We start from the raw sequence: 17,895 nt of genomic DNA on the forward strand, positions 1-17,895 counted from the left end.
CTACAGCCTCAGCCCAAGAATATAAACTTTCTTAACAAAGAATGGAAAACATTTTCAGTGCTGAGCAACAAAAAGAAAGAACAACTTTGGGAGACCAAGCAGCCATTCAGCTTGACCTTGTTAGTCGGTGGAATCCAGCCCAGAACCCATCAAGCCCACACCTTCCCGAAGCCTATATGCTGCCACCTTTGTCAAAACCTTTCTGACCAACCCAGGAAGTCCACAAGAAGAAAGCTGGGCCTCTGAGAAGAGGCTGGATACAGATCAACACTGAGGTTAAGACAAAGGCCCTTAATCAAGATTCACACACATTCATGTTTCCCAAAGATATTTATTACCATTCAAACATTTTCAACAGGGAAAACATAATCCCTAACTTCTGTAGGATCCACTTTGATGGAACCCTCCGTCCAGGAACAAGACTCTGGAGCTCTGTTTTTTTTTTTTTGTTTGTTTGTTTTCTTTTTTTGACAAAGGTGAGGGAAGGTTTCAATCTCTGCAAAGGGTGGAGTAATCACTCACCCATTTCATCTGCCAATTTTTGGGCTTACCTGCAAGTTCCACCTCAGAATTTCTCTCAAAAACCTCTGGTTCCTTTTTGTCTCCAGTCATACTTGCTTATATGGTCTGCCGATGGACACTCCTTCCACCACTGCACTGTGGTGGTTGACCAAGACTGCCCACAGCTTTCTAGCCAGAGCCTTCAAGAGAGCTACAACCTACAACCAGGTTTGTTTGACCTCCAGCTGGTTTCCTAGGAGACTTGGCCACTCTTCTGTGCTCTCAAACATTCCCAAGAGCCCAAACACTCCTACTGACTCCAAAGGGAGGAGTAGAAAAAGATCACAGACTCCCAAAGTTTGGGGGTTAAAAATGGACACAGTAAGGCACCCAAACCACACCTTGGTTAAATGCACCAAGAAGGTGGGTGCACCTTCAGACAAAAAGTGACCCAGAGCAGGTCACTTCAAAGACTTATATCCTTACTACTGCAGACTGAACTCCTTTTTAGTGTTAAGCTAATATTCTGCTGCCTCTGCACCTCCCTCTAAATGAGCCTCATATTCTCTTTATATTAACTACCTGGAAGACAGGTCATTTAGCCAGCTGGACTCTTGGAAAGACCTCTGAATATGCCACTGATTCCGGGGCTAAGAGAAGTCCCACTGTCCTTAACCGGTGTGAGTTCTCTGATGACTCATAAGGCGTGAACTCCGAGAGAAGCTTTCTCCACATTCGGAACATTTATAGGGTCTTTCACCTGTATGGGTTCTCAAGTGACGAATCCGATTAGAGCTGTGAGAGAAACTGTCTCCACACTCATGACAGGTATAGGGTTTTTCACCTGTGTGAATTCTCTGGTGCCTGATTAAGTTGGATCTATGAGAGAAGTTTTCCCCGCAAAGGGTACATTTATATGGTTTCTCTCCTGTGTGTGTTCTCTGATGTCTGGTGAGGTGCATTCCCTGCCGGAAGCTTTTCCCACAAGTCAAACATTCAAAGAGTTTCTTTTCAGCTCTGTGGGCTCCATGGTTTGTAAGAAAGGTGGCACTGTCACTCATGGCCTCCCCACACTCAGAAAAGGGGTCAAGTCTCTCTTTCTCATGGGTTCTTTCATGAATAACAAGGTGTGAACTCCGAGAAAAACTTTTCCCACACTCAGCACACTTATAGGGTCTCTCTCCGGTGTGGATCCTCTGGTGCCGAAGGAGGTTGGAGCTATGAGCAAAGATCTCCCCACACTCTGGACACTTGTAGGGCTTCTCCCCAGTGTGTGTCCTCTGGTGCCTGTGAAGGTTAGAGTTGCAAGAGAAGCTTTTTCCACAGACGCTGCACTGATAAGGTTTCTCACCTGTATGGGTACGCTGGTGGCGGGTCAGGTGGGTATTTTGACTGAAGCATTTTCCACATTCCAGGCACTTATGGGCCTCCTCTCCTAGGTGTGCTCTATGTAGTGACATAAAGTGTGGATGCCCACCAAAAACTTCGCCACACTCCACACCCATACACAGTTTTTCTGCTGCATGTATTCTCTGGTGCCTAATTAGGTTTGAGTTGTTAGAGAAATTTTTGCCACACAAGGGACATAGATGGAGTTTCTTTGGCTGCAGTTCCTTTGGTCGCACCAGTTCTCTGCAACCTGTGGCTCCAGCTAAGGACTGCTCTGTTCTGTCCTCTGGGGGAGGTTCCCAATGCCCTTCTGCCCTGTCATGAGGTCTTCCCAGCTCTGGACTCCAGGGTACTTCCCCTCTGGCCTGGCCAGGGAACAGCACCTGAGGATGGGTGTTCTCAAGGGAAACAGATGGAGAACTTCCTTCTGGGTTCTCGAATTTCTCTTCCCCTGGTAGAGAAATTAAAGCCAAACCTCTATATTATTTTGACACTGGAGGAAAGAAAACCCCACGTCTCTAACTATCTTTCAGGTCAGAGGCCCTAAAGGGCTAGTTCTACCTCCATTTCCCATCCTCTCCTGTTGAGAGCCACAGCCGAAGGGGCCCCAGCAAAATTCCAGCTGCCAGCTGATGATTGGCTCACAGCGGCCCCAGCAACTTCTAGCTGATTGGCTCCTCTCTGGTGATGCTCATTGGGCTGTTTCCCTGCCCTTTCAGACTACAGAGCTGCTCATTGGGGGACTTTTTTTGGCTCCACCCACACGACCCAGCCAATAGGCCTCAAGAGCAGGAGGAGTGGGGGAGGTTGAGAGGCTTGAGAGAAGCCGGTGGTGGCAGTTGGGCTCTGAGGGTTTTTCTTGAGGAGCTGTGTGGTGTGGTGTGTGGTTCTAAAAATAAAGTTCGTTTCTTTTGACAAGTGGCTCCTGAATTGTGCCCAGCCAGACTGCAGCACTCTCCCTATAAGTATAGCACTCTAGAAAAGCATCTGAATAAAGGATAGGGCAGATGCTCAATGAATCAGAGCTCAGAGCAGTCTTGGAATTCCCTTCTTAAGGTCTCCACCTCACCTCCAACGGGGCCTCTTGCTTCTGCCTTCTAGGAGTGGTTGATTTGGAGTGAGGCTAGAATGGGCCAAGTGAGCCTAAGAGTGAGTGCTTCCTCATTTGCCTCACAGGCATGGAAAGTGAGCAGTGGAGACACAGGAAACAATGTATCTCCATGCCAGCAGTAGTAGTAGGCCCTGTACCCAACTTTCATCTATCTTGTGTTCAACCTCAAGATGCCTTGCTGGGTAGATGTTCACCTTCATTTCTTACCTGGAGCTGCACTTCTGGGGCTCACACCCTCCTTGCAACTCTGGACACTGGGATCCCATGGTTTTCCTCCTTGTTCCACCTGGGTTTTGAGGGCTTCCTGACTGGGAATGTGAGATTCTGTTTACAATGAAAAGAAATAGATTGCTATGTCACCACTCTCCTCTACCAAGCAAGGGAAAAAAGAAAACCTTATTCCCTGCTCTTAGTGGGGAGATGAATGCTCAACAAGTCTGACATCAATTACTTGGAATACACACACTAAACTATTCCCAGTGGTTACCTCTACAGAAAGAAATTAGAGGAGACTATTTTTTTGTTTGGTTGGCTTTAAGACTTTCAACACACTTGGGATTTTTTTTTTCCCCCATGAGAATGTACACTTCTGAAATTAAAACAACAATAAAATTAACATGTTCAGGATGGTTAGCTCATTGAAAAATCACTTTAACGTATCAAAAGAACCTTGACTCTTACATATAAATATGATTTGACTTGAAAACTCCAAGGAGAAAATATGACAATGAGAAAAGGACCCACAGCTCTGAAAGGATGATGAGATTAAAACCCAAATGTGCTATTTCTGTGCTATGCTAAAAAATAAAACCAAAAACCTCACTCCAACTCCAGCAAACATGGACCCAAACAATTTCAATTCCAACAAATTATCTGATTTTTCTCTTCCTAGTTAGCACTCACTAAAGGAGCTTTGTTCAATTTTGGGCAACAGAGCAGTGGAAAAGTGATGAAAAACCTGGAGTTGGTCCCAATGAAAAGAAACAAAAGCCAGTAACAAGCCCTTTGCAGAAATAATGTATCTGAGTCCAAAAAACTATGATTCTTTTATACAAACCTGATAGACGAAAATAAACTGCAGTGATTTCTACTGGCGTGTGCTGCGATATAGCTAATTATACAATTGTGTTTAAGACCTCCTCCAGCTTTATTATAAAAATTTTCATCTTCAAAGGAAAGTTGAGGAAACTGTATAATAATTTTCTGTATATCCTCTTTCTAATCCAACTATCAGTTTGTCATTTCATATGCATCATTTTTAATCTCTGCACAATAGTTCAACACATAGATGCATTATAATTTATGCATTATTTAACCTGCTTTTTTTCCCAAATTTCCACATGGCCCTCCACTTCCCTGCATTTCTATAGACTATAAGGGCTAATAAGCTGCAATGTTGATGCCAGTGCTTTGTCTTTGGAGCCTAGAAATACTAATGGAGGACAGGAAACAAGCAAGCTCTGAAGAATAAGCATCTCAAATTTACAAAGAATTAAGAACGTTGAGCCTCCTTAGCATCCTGGGGGACTGAATGTGTGTGATGTGGGCACTATCATTGGATTTGATTTGTGCTGCCCTTAGAAGTACATTATATTCAAACTTTCTGCCTTAGTAGAGTTCAGCAGTAGAGCTTAGGTCCAGGGCTGTCCATTAGAGTGCCAACTGTCTACTTGGTAGATATCTAACTAATCCTAATGTGGGGAACTTTAGAAAAAGGGAGATCTCCTGAGAATGCTTCTTGGCAAAATTGGAGTACGTGTTCGTGGGGCAAGACCCCGGTTAGAAATGCCACAGTTGTCATCCCTAAGAAAGAAAGTCCTTACCCAAAGAGTCCACATTCTCATAACTCTCCTGCACCGTGTCCCTGGAGAGGACTCTCTTATTAGGATCCTGGTGACCCCACTCCTCCTGGGAGATGTACATGGCCACATCCTCTATGCTTTCAGGCAACTGAAACAGCACAAGATCTCTTTTAGCCCCAAATGCACCAAGAACAATTTGAGTGTAGTCATGAACTAAAGGGGCAAAACTCAGGGGTGCCAAGGACACACAAGGAAGAAAGGTCAAAGAACTATACATGATGGGTAGAGACGAAGAAGGCTTCACATTTGGTTAGGGAGAAAGATCCTCCAAGTGGCCAAAGGACCCCTTCTTATCCCAAAAGGAACACTCCAGGGAAGGAAGGAGGGTGCTGATGGGGGAAACAAGGGGAACTGCCACATCACCTGGGGCCCAGTCATCTCCTTGTCTTCCATGTTCCCTTCAGGAGGAAAGAGAGAAAGCCAGGGAGTAGATAATGCTGAAGGTGATAGAAATCACAATGAGAATGGCATTCCAAAATGTGGGGCAACCCAGAAATCTTGTCAACCCACACATTATTACAAAACAGTTTGTGTTCCAGAACACCCAGACTTTGCTTTTAGGATTGACACTAAACCAAAGGTGGCAACAGGCATAATAAAGTGATATCCAGAATGATGGGGCCAAAGTAAAGGAATGCTAGCAGTCTTCCACACTGTCAGCAGCACTCCAAACCTCCCACACCATTCATCTAGCTCTATACTGCCTGTCCTGCATACAAAAGGGTTCAAAGAGATTCCCCTTCTTTCTCCCACACCCAGCAGAACCCACACCCCACTTCTAGGTCTTTCAAGACACATCCGAGAACCTCCACTTCAGAAATTCCTTTTCCTTGGCACCTGTGCTACATTCTGCTAGTATCGGGGCAATCCCAAAGCCCCTCCTCCCTCCCACCTACCCAGATAACTGTTCCTCACCCCTGTCCTTTACAGCCTGGGGGTCCCTTTTAGGGCTGGGGCCTAGCAGCTCCTGCAGCCTTGGGCCAGGGGTTCGCTCAGTCTCCATTGGCTCCAGCTTGAAGCTCGGTGACTCTCCTGCTGTTTCCAGAGGCAAAGGCTCCTCCAAAAGTACTTCTGTTCCCCGCCCTTGGTTTGTGACCTGGGAACCAACCCACATCACTCATCATCACAACAGGGTGACAGAAAGGGATATCACTACAGGATTCTAAGTGCAGGTCTTCAACAGAGAATTACAGAAGATTCCCTTTGGACTTGGCAAAAGAAGGCAGTTTACACTAAAGGCATGTGCATCCCTTGTACATCAGTGAAATTGGGAAGGGAAGACTAAAGGAGGGAAGGACAGTGTCCATTCCCACTGTACATCTTCCCCACATTCTTTATTCACGTGGCTCCTTCTGTTCTCCTTCACCTTTTCTACTTGCCCTATTTCTCACTACTGGATAAGCTAAACTTTGATGGGGGTAGTGGCAGTGACCTCAGAGCCTCAAGGCCAAATTGTTTTTCAATTAACAGACATCCAGCTCTGCAGGACAACACTCTGTCCACCCTAATAGAACAAGAACTAATGGGTACTAGACATTAATAAGCTGGGACTGTAGTTCAGTGGTAGAGCACCCTCCTCACGGGTGAGGCACTGGGTTTGATCCTCAGCATCACATAAAAATAAATAGAGATACTGTGTCCATCAACAACTAAAAAATAAGTAATAATAATAAATAATACGCTGGTAGCCATCAGTGTCATCAAAACTTTACATGCCACTCCTCCTGTTACCCTCAAAATGGCCCCCAAAAGTATTTTATCAGGGGGCAAACTGAGGCCCAAAGAGATCAAATAACTTGCTAAATTCGCAAAGCTAGTAAACAGCAGAGTGAGGATTTGAACGATGGCACTCTAACAAACTACTGCTAAGGCACTGCCTTCGTGTGGTAAAAGGGTACTTTTCACTGCTCACCATGTTCATAGGGGGGAATTCTTAAGAATGAATGTTCCGGACTAAACCACAAAAACCCCTCTTTCCCATGTAAGGTCTACCCAGAGCAACCAAGTAAATTTGGGGAACTAGGCAAACGAGATGTACCAGTCCTCGGGGCCAAACCGGGGATAAAACAGCCCTTTCTCTCACCTGTTGCCTCAGTCTCCCGAGCTCTCTCTGCATATCCTCCACAAGGGTCACTGCCTCTTCGCCGCTCTCCGGATGCAGCTCCTGCACCCTGCTCTGGATCTCTTGGGGCAGGATAGTCAGGAACTGTTCCAGCACCAGTAGCTCCAGGATCTGCTCCTTGGTGCGCATCTCTGGCCGTAGCCAGCCATGGCAAAGCTCCTGGAGCCGGCTGAGCGCTTCCCGGGGACCTGCGGCCTCTTGGAAGCGGAATCGTCGGAAGCGGAGATGGGAGGCCTCTTGGCTGGGCCCTGGGTCAGGCGTGGGCAGCTCCTGGCTCCAGGCGCAGTCTTCCTCCAATTTCACTATCAGCAGCCCTTCGCGTTCCTGAGAGCCCGGGACCGACGCCATCGCGATTCCCCCAGAACGTCTTGGCCCCGAAACCAGCTATGCCTGCCTTGGACGGCGCCGGGTGCAAGGATAAATGGCGTGGGCAGAAGCCAAGGGGCTGGGGTCTCCGAATCCTGGCGGAGGCCCCCAGCTTGACCGCAGCGGGTCCGGAGCTCCACCGCTTTTCTCCCCTCACACACCCACGCAAGACTGAGTCCTCTGCTCCCACGCCGGAAGTTTCAGCGCGCGAGTTATACGTCACAATCCAACGGCCCCTCCTCGAGCCGAAGCACGGGTCATGTTTTGCATACTCTAGTGTCCATTGGGTCAAGTCTCGCACAGACTTAGCACTGACCAATAGAAAATAAAGATTCGCCCGCGGAGGCGGGATGAGTTAGGGGCCAATTGGGGACGGGAAGCTGGGCCACCTGACGAGTCCGGGAGATCTCCGTAGCTGGGCCCGGAGTGGGCGGGGCTGCGAGTTGGAAGCGGGGAAGCCGGAGGTGGGTGTGGCCGGCGAGTGACCTGGGTCAGGTTTCCCCAGCAAAGTTTGTCGAAATGTAAATCCTCGAGCCACGCTTGATCTAGAAACAAGCTAGGTCAGGGCGGGACCCAGGAATCTGAGTCGTTAACAAGCGCCCCGGGATATCTTTTCCCAACGAGTCCCCAGCTTCCTGGGCTGCTCTCGGCCGCCGGGGGTCACCACCCTTTTGGGTGCGCAGCAGCCAGCGCGGAGCCTACCGGGAGATGCAGTCCGTGGCGCAGCACCACTACTGCGCCTGCGCGGACTGGGGGCGCGCTGCCGTAGGTAGTCGATACATTCAGAGTCTGACTGCGCTGCGGGGCGGCCTAGAGGAACGCTGGGCGTCCGGCCCGCGCTCCAAGCTGCTCACCGCACACCCGGCTTTTTTAGCCTTTTGCCCAGGGTCACCCCCGCTAGCCTGCTCGGGCTGCCCTGAGTAAAAGGTGCTGGGGGCTGCGGAGCATAGGGTTTGTGTGGAAGAGTACTGAGAATTTTGCTTTGTTTCATTTCAGGTGACTATAGTTCCACAAACTGTCATGATAAATGCCTACCCAGAGGCCACATAGCACACGAGCACGTACAAGTCCATTTCAGGAAAACCTTGTTGAGACTTGTGACCTGAGTCCCTTAGGCCATTTCGATGTTTTTAGACAGTTTCTATTTAAGATGACTATAAATTCCAATCTCAAAACCACTACTCCCTGGCATTTACTACGTGGTCTCAAGCAATTTATTTAATCTCACCAAGCCAGTTCTCTTTTCTGTTTTGAGGGTGTAATGTTATGCCCAACTCATAAATGGATTAAACTAGCTAAGGTAAGCAGAATGCATAGAACATTGCCTGGCTCATAGTCTGAGTATGAATTCAGTATATTATTAGGCACTAGTAAAACAGAATAAATTCCTGAAGGCTCATCAAATCTCACAAAAAGGCCACTTTATACTGAAGGCCTTAGGTTCAATTCCAGAACCAAAAAGTTAATTAAACTTAATAAAGTCACTTAAATAACTATTGCAGAATATTTGGTGTAGAAATGTTGGCAGAATTACACATACCTTGATAGTAAGAATGATTTCTACCTAAGTTCCCTTTGATTTTAGGCTATTAATGGGTACTTACAGGTGGATGAACTTTTAGGGTTATTACCATTAATATTCCTCCTCCATTTCTTTCAAATGGCCTACCTATATGCCAAAGATAGAGTAGCTAGTGTTTGGGAATAGGATTATGAGCAAGCAGATCTATTTAAAAGGGTTCATCTGGGTGGGGGGTCTTTAACCTGAGATCAGGAAAATCTTAGAATCTACTGTTCCAGTAGAATGTTTTGGGATGGTGACTACTGGATACTTAAAATGGAGTTGCTAAGTTTTACCAAGTGGCTACCACATTAGCACAGTTCTAGAGGATGGGTTTGGTGATTTTGGAAACCTTTTGATATTCTTTGCAAAATAGCATGTGTATGTCTGTTTTCCAGGAAGTGTGTCTGTTACTATCCAGTTCTCAAATCCACTAAAGTGTTAAGAAGTGTAAATTTATGGATCAAGGACCTAGACATTAGACCAGAGACCCTGCACCTACTACCAGAAAGTATAGGCCCAACTTTCCTTCATGTCAGCTTAGGAACCAAATTCCTCAACAAGATCCCTTAAAGTGCAAGAAGTAATATCAAGAATCAATAAGTGGAGCAGGGTGCAGTGGCTCATTCCTGTAATCCCAGCAGCTTGGGAGGCTGAGGGAGGAGGATTTCGAGTTCAGTGCCAGCCTCAGCAATTTAGCAAGGCCCTAAGCAACTCAGTGAGACCCTGTCTATAAATAAAATACAAAAAAGGGTGGGTTTTGCAGGTAAATGGATGGAGTTGGAGAATATTGTGGTAAGTGAAGTAAGCCAATCCCAAAAATCCAAAAGCCAAATGTTTTCTCTGATAAGTGGATGATGATCCATAATGGGAGTGAGGGGAGCATGAGAGGAATGGAGAAACTTTGGATAGGGCAAAGGGGAAGGAGAGGAAGGGAAGTGGGTATGATGAGATGGTACCTGTATGAAGACACGAATGGTGTGACTCTACTTTTGTACAACCAGAAAAATGAAAAGTTGTGCTCCATTTGTGTACTATGAGTTGAAATGCATTCTGCTGTCATGTATAACAAATTAGAACAAATAAATAAATAATTTTTAAAAAAGGGCTTGGGATGTTGCTCAGTAATTGAGTGCCCATAAGATCAATCCCTGGTGCAAAAAAAAAAAATCAATAAATGGGATCCTATTGAACTAAAAATCTTCTTCACAGCAAAGGAAATAATCAAAAGTATGAAGACAGAACCTACAGAATGAGAGAAAATCTTCTGCACTTCTTATAAAGTATTAATTCCCAGGATATATAAAGAACTCAAAAACCTAACACCCAAAACCAAATAATCTAATCAATAAATGGGCAAAAGAACTGAACAGGTACTTCACTGAAGAAAAAATACAATCAGTCAACAAATATATGAAAAAATGTTCAACATTTCTAGCAATTAGAGAAATGCAAATTAAAACTACACTGTGGTTTCATTTCATTCCAGTCAGAATGGCAATTATCAATAAATGTTGATGAGGATGTGGGGGAAATGTAATCTCATACATTGCTAATGGGGCTGCAAATTGGTGCAACCACTACGGAAAGCAGTATGGAGATTCCTCAGAAAATCTGGAACGGAACCACCATTTGACCCAGTTATCCCACTTCTTGGTATATACCCAAAGGACTTAAAACCAGCATACTATAGTGATGCAGCCAAATAAATGTTATAGCAGCTCAATTTACAATAGCTAAACTATGGAACCAACCTAGGTGCCCTTTAAGAATGGATTAAATGTGGTATATATACACAATGGAATATTACTTAGCTATAAAGAAGAATGAAATTTGGCATATGCCAATAAATGAATGGAACTGGAGACTATCATGCTAAGTAAAATAAGCCAATCCCAAAAAACCAAAAGCAGAATGTTCTCTCTGATATGCAGATGCTAACTCATAATTGAGGTGGTGGGAAATAGAAGTTAATTGGGCTAGACAAAGCAGAATGAAGGGAAGGGAGAAGGGATGGGGATGGGAAAGACGGTAGAATGAATTGGACATAACTTTCTTGTGTTCATATATGAATATACAACCAGTGTAACTCAACATCACATACAACCACAAGAATGGGAAGTTGTACTCCATGTATGTATAATGTGTCAAAATATACTCTACTATCATGTATATCTAAAAAGAACAAACTTAAAAAGAAATGCTGGGCTAGGGTTGTAGCTCAGTGGTGGAGTACTTGCGTAGCATGTGTGAGGCACTGGGTGTAATCCTCAGCACCACATAAAAACAAATAAATAAAAGAATGTTTGGAGACTATTTGCTTTTAAAAAAATTGACCAAGACTGCTAAAGAGGTATATTTATTTTTTTTAAAGTGCTACTTTAGTGCTTTGGTAAAAAGTATGCTCTCATAATCACACATTCTACCTTTTTATATTTTCTTTCCTCACCTGTAAGTGGCTCCTGTTACAGAGAAAAATTTGGATCTCAGACAAAGAACTCCTACCACTCCTGGTTTTAGATCACAGGGGTACTGGACTCTAGGAATGCTTTCAGGCTTTGCCTAGGTCTTACAGATTCCCTGACTCTCAGGGGGTCAGTTGTCTGTACCTGGTTTTCAGAGTGACATCTGTTCAATGTTAAGACTTTGAAGTCAGCTCTGTGGGTCAAGAGCATTCTGAAACACCACTCTTCCTTCTTATATTAAGATCCCCTGGTTCTCCAGTCTTCAGTCACTCCAAGCCTTTGTTACTTACCACTCTCCACCAGTTTGTTTCTTTCCATTTTTAGATGTCTTCAGCTTTCCTTTAATCTATGATTTAAGTTTTCTCTTACATATACCACATTACTCTTATTTAAAATATTTTTAGTTGTAGATGGACACAATACATTTATTTTTTTATTTTATGTGGTGCTGAGGATTGAACTCACATAAGCTAGGCAAGTGCTCTACCCATGAACTACAACCCCAGCCCACTCAACTTTGAAATCTAGCATTTGAAATGTATATTGTTATTAATCTAGTTATTTCATTTGAAATGCATTTTGTTACTAATGAAAACAAAATTTCTTCTTCTCCATGAAAATATAAGGCATCTTGCTTCACTTCCTATATTTTGATAAAATACTCTGGAATTTATATTTTCCTTTGGATTAACATTAACCAAATTATCTTGCTAATATTGTTTGGTAATGTTAATATTTAAATAGTTTCCTCTATTTTGATCTTAAGTCACTATTGCCAACCCATATTTTATTAGAGACAGTAAACTTTCTCTGAGAAGAGGAGGAAGAGGAAGAAACATGAAAAAAAGATGCAAATGATAACCTGAAGGAAGTGATAGGTTGCAACAGGAGAGCTAACTGGATGAAATTCTACTAGTGGTCTTTGGACTGAGAGAAACAGGTAAGTTTTTTTTTTTTTTTTTTTTAAATCAAGATAATCCACTTCTAGACTTCAACTAAAACAAGCACATAAAGACTGTTTTGCTGCTTATCAGCCAACTCAGTTCAGAACCTAATTTAAAAAAAAATCTCTTCAAGTAATAAGGGTAAATAGTTTCATAACTTTACTTTAGTGCTGGTGATGGAACCCAGGGTCTCACACATTAGACAAGTGCTCTATACTGCTCTCGTAATGACCACGTTTACCTTTCCTCTCTTAGGATTTCTTAGAGTGAAAAGATTTGGGATTCTCTTCAGGAGATTCTGTTTTCCCTTTAGTTAGACAATGCACATCTTTATTTTTCCCCTCACTTTATTTCTTCTTGAAGAGCCTGACATATGCTATTCAGTTTTCTTCTCTCAGGTTTTGAGATCAAGAGAGAAAATTAAGATTCTTCAACGCAGAAAAAACTGGGGACTGTGCACTGTTGCTTTAGAGGGGAATGCTCTTCATAGTCCCATTTTACACAAAAGACTATTAAAACATTTGGGGAATCAGGAAAACCCCCTGACTTAACAAAGATTGCTTCTCTCCTTTATAGGGAGAGAAGCCTCAGAACTCCAACTAGAAGAACTTCTCAAGCTTAGAATTCCCCATAAGAAAAATAGTTCAGAATAGAGACCTCACCAGTGCCCTCAAGGTAGAAAATCTGTTGATAAGAAGCTGTAACTTATTGAGCACCAGAAGATTCATTCAGGAGAGAAAACTTACAAGCACCCTGGCTGTGGAAAAAGTTTCCTTTGTTAAGACCTTTATAGACACAAATATCCCTACACAGGTAAGACAACCTAAGAATTTCTATATTTTATGGAAAGCAATTTGGAAATGTGTCTTCTCTCCTTTTTATAATTTTTATTAGTTATTGACGGACCTTTATTCATTTGTTTGTTTACATATGGTGCTGAGAATCAAACCCAGTGTCTCACACGTGCTAGGCAAGCAATTTACCACTGAGCCACAACCCCAGCCCAATGTCTTCTCCCCTTTAGTCAAGAAGTTCCCTATCTGAGGGGAAAAATGAAATAGAAATCAAAAAATTAAAATCTTCACATATGCACACACATAGCTTTCAGTGGGCTCCCCACCATCATAATAATAAAGCATAAATTTCTCAAGCTGGAAAGGTCTTCACAACATGGCCTTAAAGTGTGGCAATGAGTACTGCATTAACTCCTTCTTGCACCCCAGGTCAGCATCACTTTAGTCTGTGTTCCCATGGTGCTTTGTTTATATCTTGCTTTTGACACTAAACATCATGGTTCATTTGGATTGCAATCAGACTCCAACCTGCATCCTCTCCTGCCCTTCCAATGTACACACATCGGCAACTCACATGAATGGATTTTTCACAAGGTAGAGAACATCTATAATTCATCTCTTCACCCTAAAATGCCTTGTGTATAGTAAATATTTAAAATTAATATTTACAAAATCGAAGAAAGATATCAAATAGATCTTGGAAACCATGAACATAGAACACTGCATAGATAATTCTAGATATATTCCTGATCACTTTTAAAAAGTGCAAACATCAGTACCCACCTCATAAAGTAGTATAAGTATAAAGAGTAAATGAGGGTGCTAGGGGCATAGCTCAGTAGTAAAATACTTGACTGGCATGCACAAGACCCTAGGTTCAATTCCCAGTAAAACACACACACACACACACACACACACACTAACTGAAATATATTTAAATGCAGGTCTTAAACATAATAAACTTTCAAAAATTGGTATATTTTTATTCTTTGTTGTTTGATTTTTTTTTTAAAAAAAAGCATGCTATGTAACTTTAGTTACATCCTTAAATTATTTTATGTAATATTCTCCTATTTCAAAATAGTTTATTATTGCAGTTCTTAATTTTATTTCTTCTTTGATCCCCATTGCCCTAATAATAAAGCATAAACTCCTCCATAAGGCTATAAAGTCTTGCTTGTATTAGAGAATTGTTCAACTGGTCCAGATGTTGAAGAAATTTTTCCTTATAGATTTTTTTTTTTACTGCATTCACTAGAAAATGAGGTTCATTCTGCTTCTGTTTTGAAAAGTTAGTTCATATTTCCTTGTAGACTTATATTTGACAAAACTTATTAAGTATCCTAGACACAAATAAGATGAGAAAATTATCCCCCCACACCTAAATTCCCCCTCTCTAGAGGGTTTTGTTGTTTGTGCATCCTATTAATCTCTTCAGATGTGCTTAACATAGCTATATGTATAAATTATATGTATGTATCAGCCTATGCATATTTTCCATATTTAAAAAAAAGTAACAGTGTGCCTGTGATATCTATCTAGGCCCAATCAAGGACTTTCTTATTCTTACCAACTGTGCAATATGCAGTGTGGATGAATCATGGTTGTACTGACCATTCCATGCTGATGTGTATTTAGATTGTTTCTATATCTTTTGCTCTAATAACCAACACTTCCGTGAACACCTCAGATACGCATACTAGTGTTCATTTGGTAATTTCTTTAGGATAGAGTACTAGAAATGAAAAAACTAAACCAGAATGCATATACATTTTCAAGTTTGAATAATATTGCCAAATTGCCTTCCAAAAAAGCTTCACAACTTTAACTCCTACCATAGGATACTAAAGTGCCTGTATCCCCACATGCTCATGAAAGCTATGTTTATCAACCTTATTAATTTGTGCCAATACCATGGGTAAAAAATTATATCTCCTTGCTATTGAGATTTCATTTCTCTGATTACTTGGAGACTTAGCATCTTTTAATACCTAATGGCATTTTGTGTTTCTATTGTGAATCGCCTGTTTATGTCCTCTGAACATTTTTAAAAAATAGAATGCTTTACTAATTTGTTTTTGTGGTACTGGGGATCAAATTCAAGGCCTTGTGCATTCTAGACAAGAATTCTACCACTGAGCTACATCCCCAGACCTTTTTATTTTTTATTTTGAGACAGGGTCTCAAATTGCCAAGATTGGCCTTGAACTTGAAATCCTCCTGCCTCAGCCTCTTAAGTCACTGGGATTATAGGCCTTTGCCTCCACGTCCACCTAGAAATATCTTCCACACTGCAAGATCATAAAAAAAAATTTACACATTACACTTTCTATTTCTTTAATAATTTTAGTCAACTTTTTTGTACATGGTGAGACAGAAGTGTGTATATTCCAGAAGGATTCTCAGCAGTCCCAAAACCATTTATAAATTTGGCTTCCTTTTCCCCTGGGCTTTTAAATATCATCTTTGGTATAAGATAAATCCATTCACACATATTTTATGGATGCTTTTGTTTCCATTTACCTGTATATCCATTCTTATAAACGCACCACTTTTAACTACTGTATTTTTGCAGTATGTTACATCTGGTATGATACTTTACCCCACCATTGATCTTTTTCACAATTTTTTTGGTTATGAATTTAGGGTCAATTTGTTAAATCTTATTTTTAAAAATCTTGTTAGGATTTTAACTTGGGTTGCAAAGATTTGTTGATTATTTTAGGAATGCTTGATATATTTATGATACTGGCTCTTCCATCCAGGACTATGATATATTTCTTCAATGGTTTGGGACTTCTTTTATTCTGTAATGCTATGTGCTTTTCTTTCCATAAGTCTTGTGAATTTCGTATTGATTTATTTCTAGTTATGGGTTTTGCTGCTATTGTGCATAGAATCCTCCTTTTAAAAGTTTGTTTCCTAGTTACTCCAATCAATTTTCCAAATGCCTACAACCAGCCCTCAAAACCAGCTTCTCTCAGAACTAGTCAATACTGTCTGCATCTAGAAACATGCCGTGTCCCAGGACCAGGCAAGCAGGCTTTGCTGTTCTTAAAGATCCAGTAAGTAAAGCAATTAAACAGCAGTGCTGTGGGAGGCCATCTGGCACGTGATTCGAGTTACCTCCCTGGCTGAGCAAGAGGCGCCTAGACACATCTTTGTGTCCAGAGCTTTCCCCAGCCTTCTCAGGTCCGAGGGCTTGTCCGCGTGGAGGCCTGCCTGGCCACAACCCCTGAAGACCCAGTCGTCTCACCTGACCTTGGGACACTGCCCCCCCTTAATCTTGATTGGATGGGATTTTTCCCCAGTATTTTTTGTTCCCCAATAAAAGTCCACTCCCTGGCGTGTTCTCTCTCTCTCTCTCTGGCCTCTTCAGTAAACCTCGCTACTCTAATAGGTAGCTTGAGGCTGGAGGTAGGAGAAGCCGTCCTGGAGCTGGTTTAAAGGTAATTAGAGTTTGTCTCTTTAATTCAAACTCCCTTTTTGGATTTGTCACGGAGCTGAACCTTCATTTATGAAGCCTGTGCTGGCGGGGGGGCTAAACAGTGTCTCTTTTGGTTTTAACATATTAGAGGGTGGGGTCCTATGGCTAGAAACCCCTAAGTAGTCCTGGGAGTCCATGAACTCTCCAAGCTAGTATTAAAAATTGCAGCTGCAGCTGCACCGGCCCTTTCCTGGGAAAAACCATTATGTCTACAGTTAAAAGCGTTTTAAAAGATTGCTCAAAAAGAATTATGAAAGAAAATTTAAGCATCTCTGCTCTAGGGTTCCCAGGGGCAGAGTTTGAGAACCCTTGCTTTCTCATCCTGTTTTCTGTTTGGGAGAACACTGCGGGGCTGTTGTTGAGTTTCATGATCCATTTGTTTTCACAGCTCTTGTCATAACTGGACATCACTGTTTACCTCTTTATGGTTAATGCTTCTCTCCACCCTACCAGATAAACGCCGTGGGGCCAGGATCTTGCGTGGCGCGTCCGTCCTCCGCTGGGTGCTCGGCCAAGGAAGGAGGGTGCTTACGGCTGGAGTCCTTTGGGGGCCGGTGGGCTCCGACAGCCCGGGAAGTCCCTCTCCGCGAACCCTCCCAACCAATGCCAAGCTCCCTCCACTTCCGGCCTGGTGCCCGGGATACAAGCGCTGCGAGGCGGCTCTAGAAAGCAGCAGCTACTGGCTATCTAGCCTGTCAATCAGGTCTAGGTCTGCGCCCCTGGAGAGAAGTAGTTCTGCGTCGCCAGCGCAGGTGCTGCGCGGACCAGGCGAGTTCTGGTCCATTCGCACCGCCAGCTTGCTTTCCGCCCCGCTGGGCAGGAGATGCCCGGGCCTCCCCTTTCCTAAAGGAGCGGGGCATGGACCATGCGTGGGTTGGGTCTTGCTTGTCTGGGCTGACGCCTGCTCAGGAGGTGCAGGCGGGGGCATCTCAGGGCTGGGTTCTGTGCCAGCCCACGGACTCCGAGGGCCAAGGCAGGGACTACTCCCCAGAGGTCAGGCACTTTTGTTAATCTTTTCTAAACTCTTGAATCAACCCGTTTGACAGAAAACGGAAGCTCAAAGGAGCCGGTTACCCAGCTCACGTCACGCAGCTCCTAAATCTTTTTTCCTACCACTTTGCGCAGCTTCCAGACCCATAAACAAGCAGTTTCGAAACAGGATGATGCGTGGCAATGACCGAAGCACAGGACAGGGAGAAGCATCTTAAAGGACAGGGTTAAGTAGAGGAACCTCAAAGGAAGAGAGCAATTGGGTTTTTTTTTTCTTTTTCTGCCTCCTTCACTGAACTGGAA

At 43.2% G+C, this 17,895-nt stretch overlaps 1 protein-coding gene across 3 annotated transcripts; it reads right to left on the reverse strand.

The window, feature by feature from the left end:
* Positions 1-457: 457 nt before the first annotated feature.
* Znf263 (zinc finger protein 263) lies at positions 458-7,577 on the reverse strand. 3 transcript variants are annotated; one of them, XM_048789272.1, is made up of 6 exons: positions 6,947-7,577; positions 5,779-5,959; positions 5,227-5,261; positions 4,825-4,951; positions 3,209-3,325; positions 458-2,341 (listed from the first exon to the last, which is right to left on the reverse strand). In XM_048789272.1, exons 1-6 carry the CDS (start codon positions 7,331-7,333, stop codon positions 1,173-1,175), a joined length of 2,016 nt encoding a protein of 671 aa, XP_048645229.1. In that variant the 5' UTR covers positions 7,334-7,577; the 3' UTR covers positions 458-1,172. The 3 variants fall into 3 exon arrangements, with proteins under 3 accessions (XP_048645229.1, XP_015346302.1, XP_015346303.1); XM_015490816.2 differs by having other exon boundaries at positions 5,227-5,300; XM_015490817.2 differs by lacking the exons at positions 5,227-5,261; positions 5,779-5,959 and having other exon boundaries at positions 6,947-7,576.
* Between the last annotated feature and the right edge of the window lie 10,318 nt (positions 7,578-17,895).

The sequence above is a fragment of the Marmota marmota genome, unplaced genomic scaffold (genome assembly GCF_001458135.2).
Source record: "Marmota marmota marmota unplaced genomic scaffold, marMar, whole genome shotgun sequence".
NCBI classification, from domain to species: domain Eukaryota; kingdom Metazoa; phylum Chordata; class Mammalia; order Rodentia; family Sciuridae; genus Marmota; species Marmota marmota.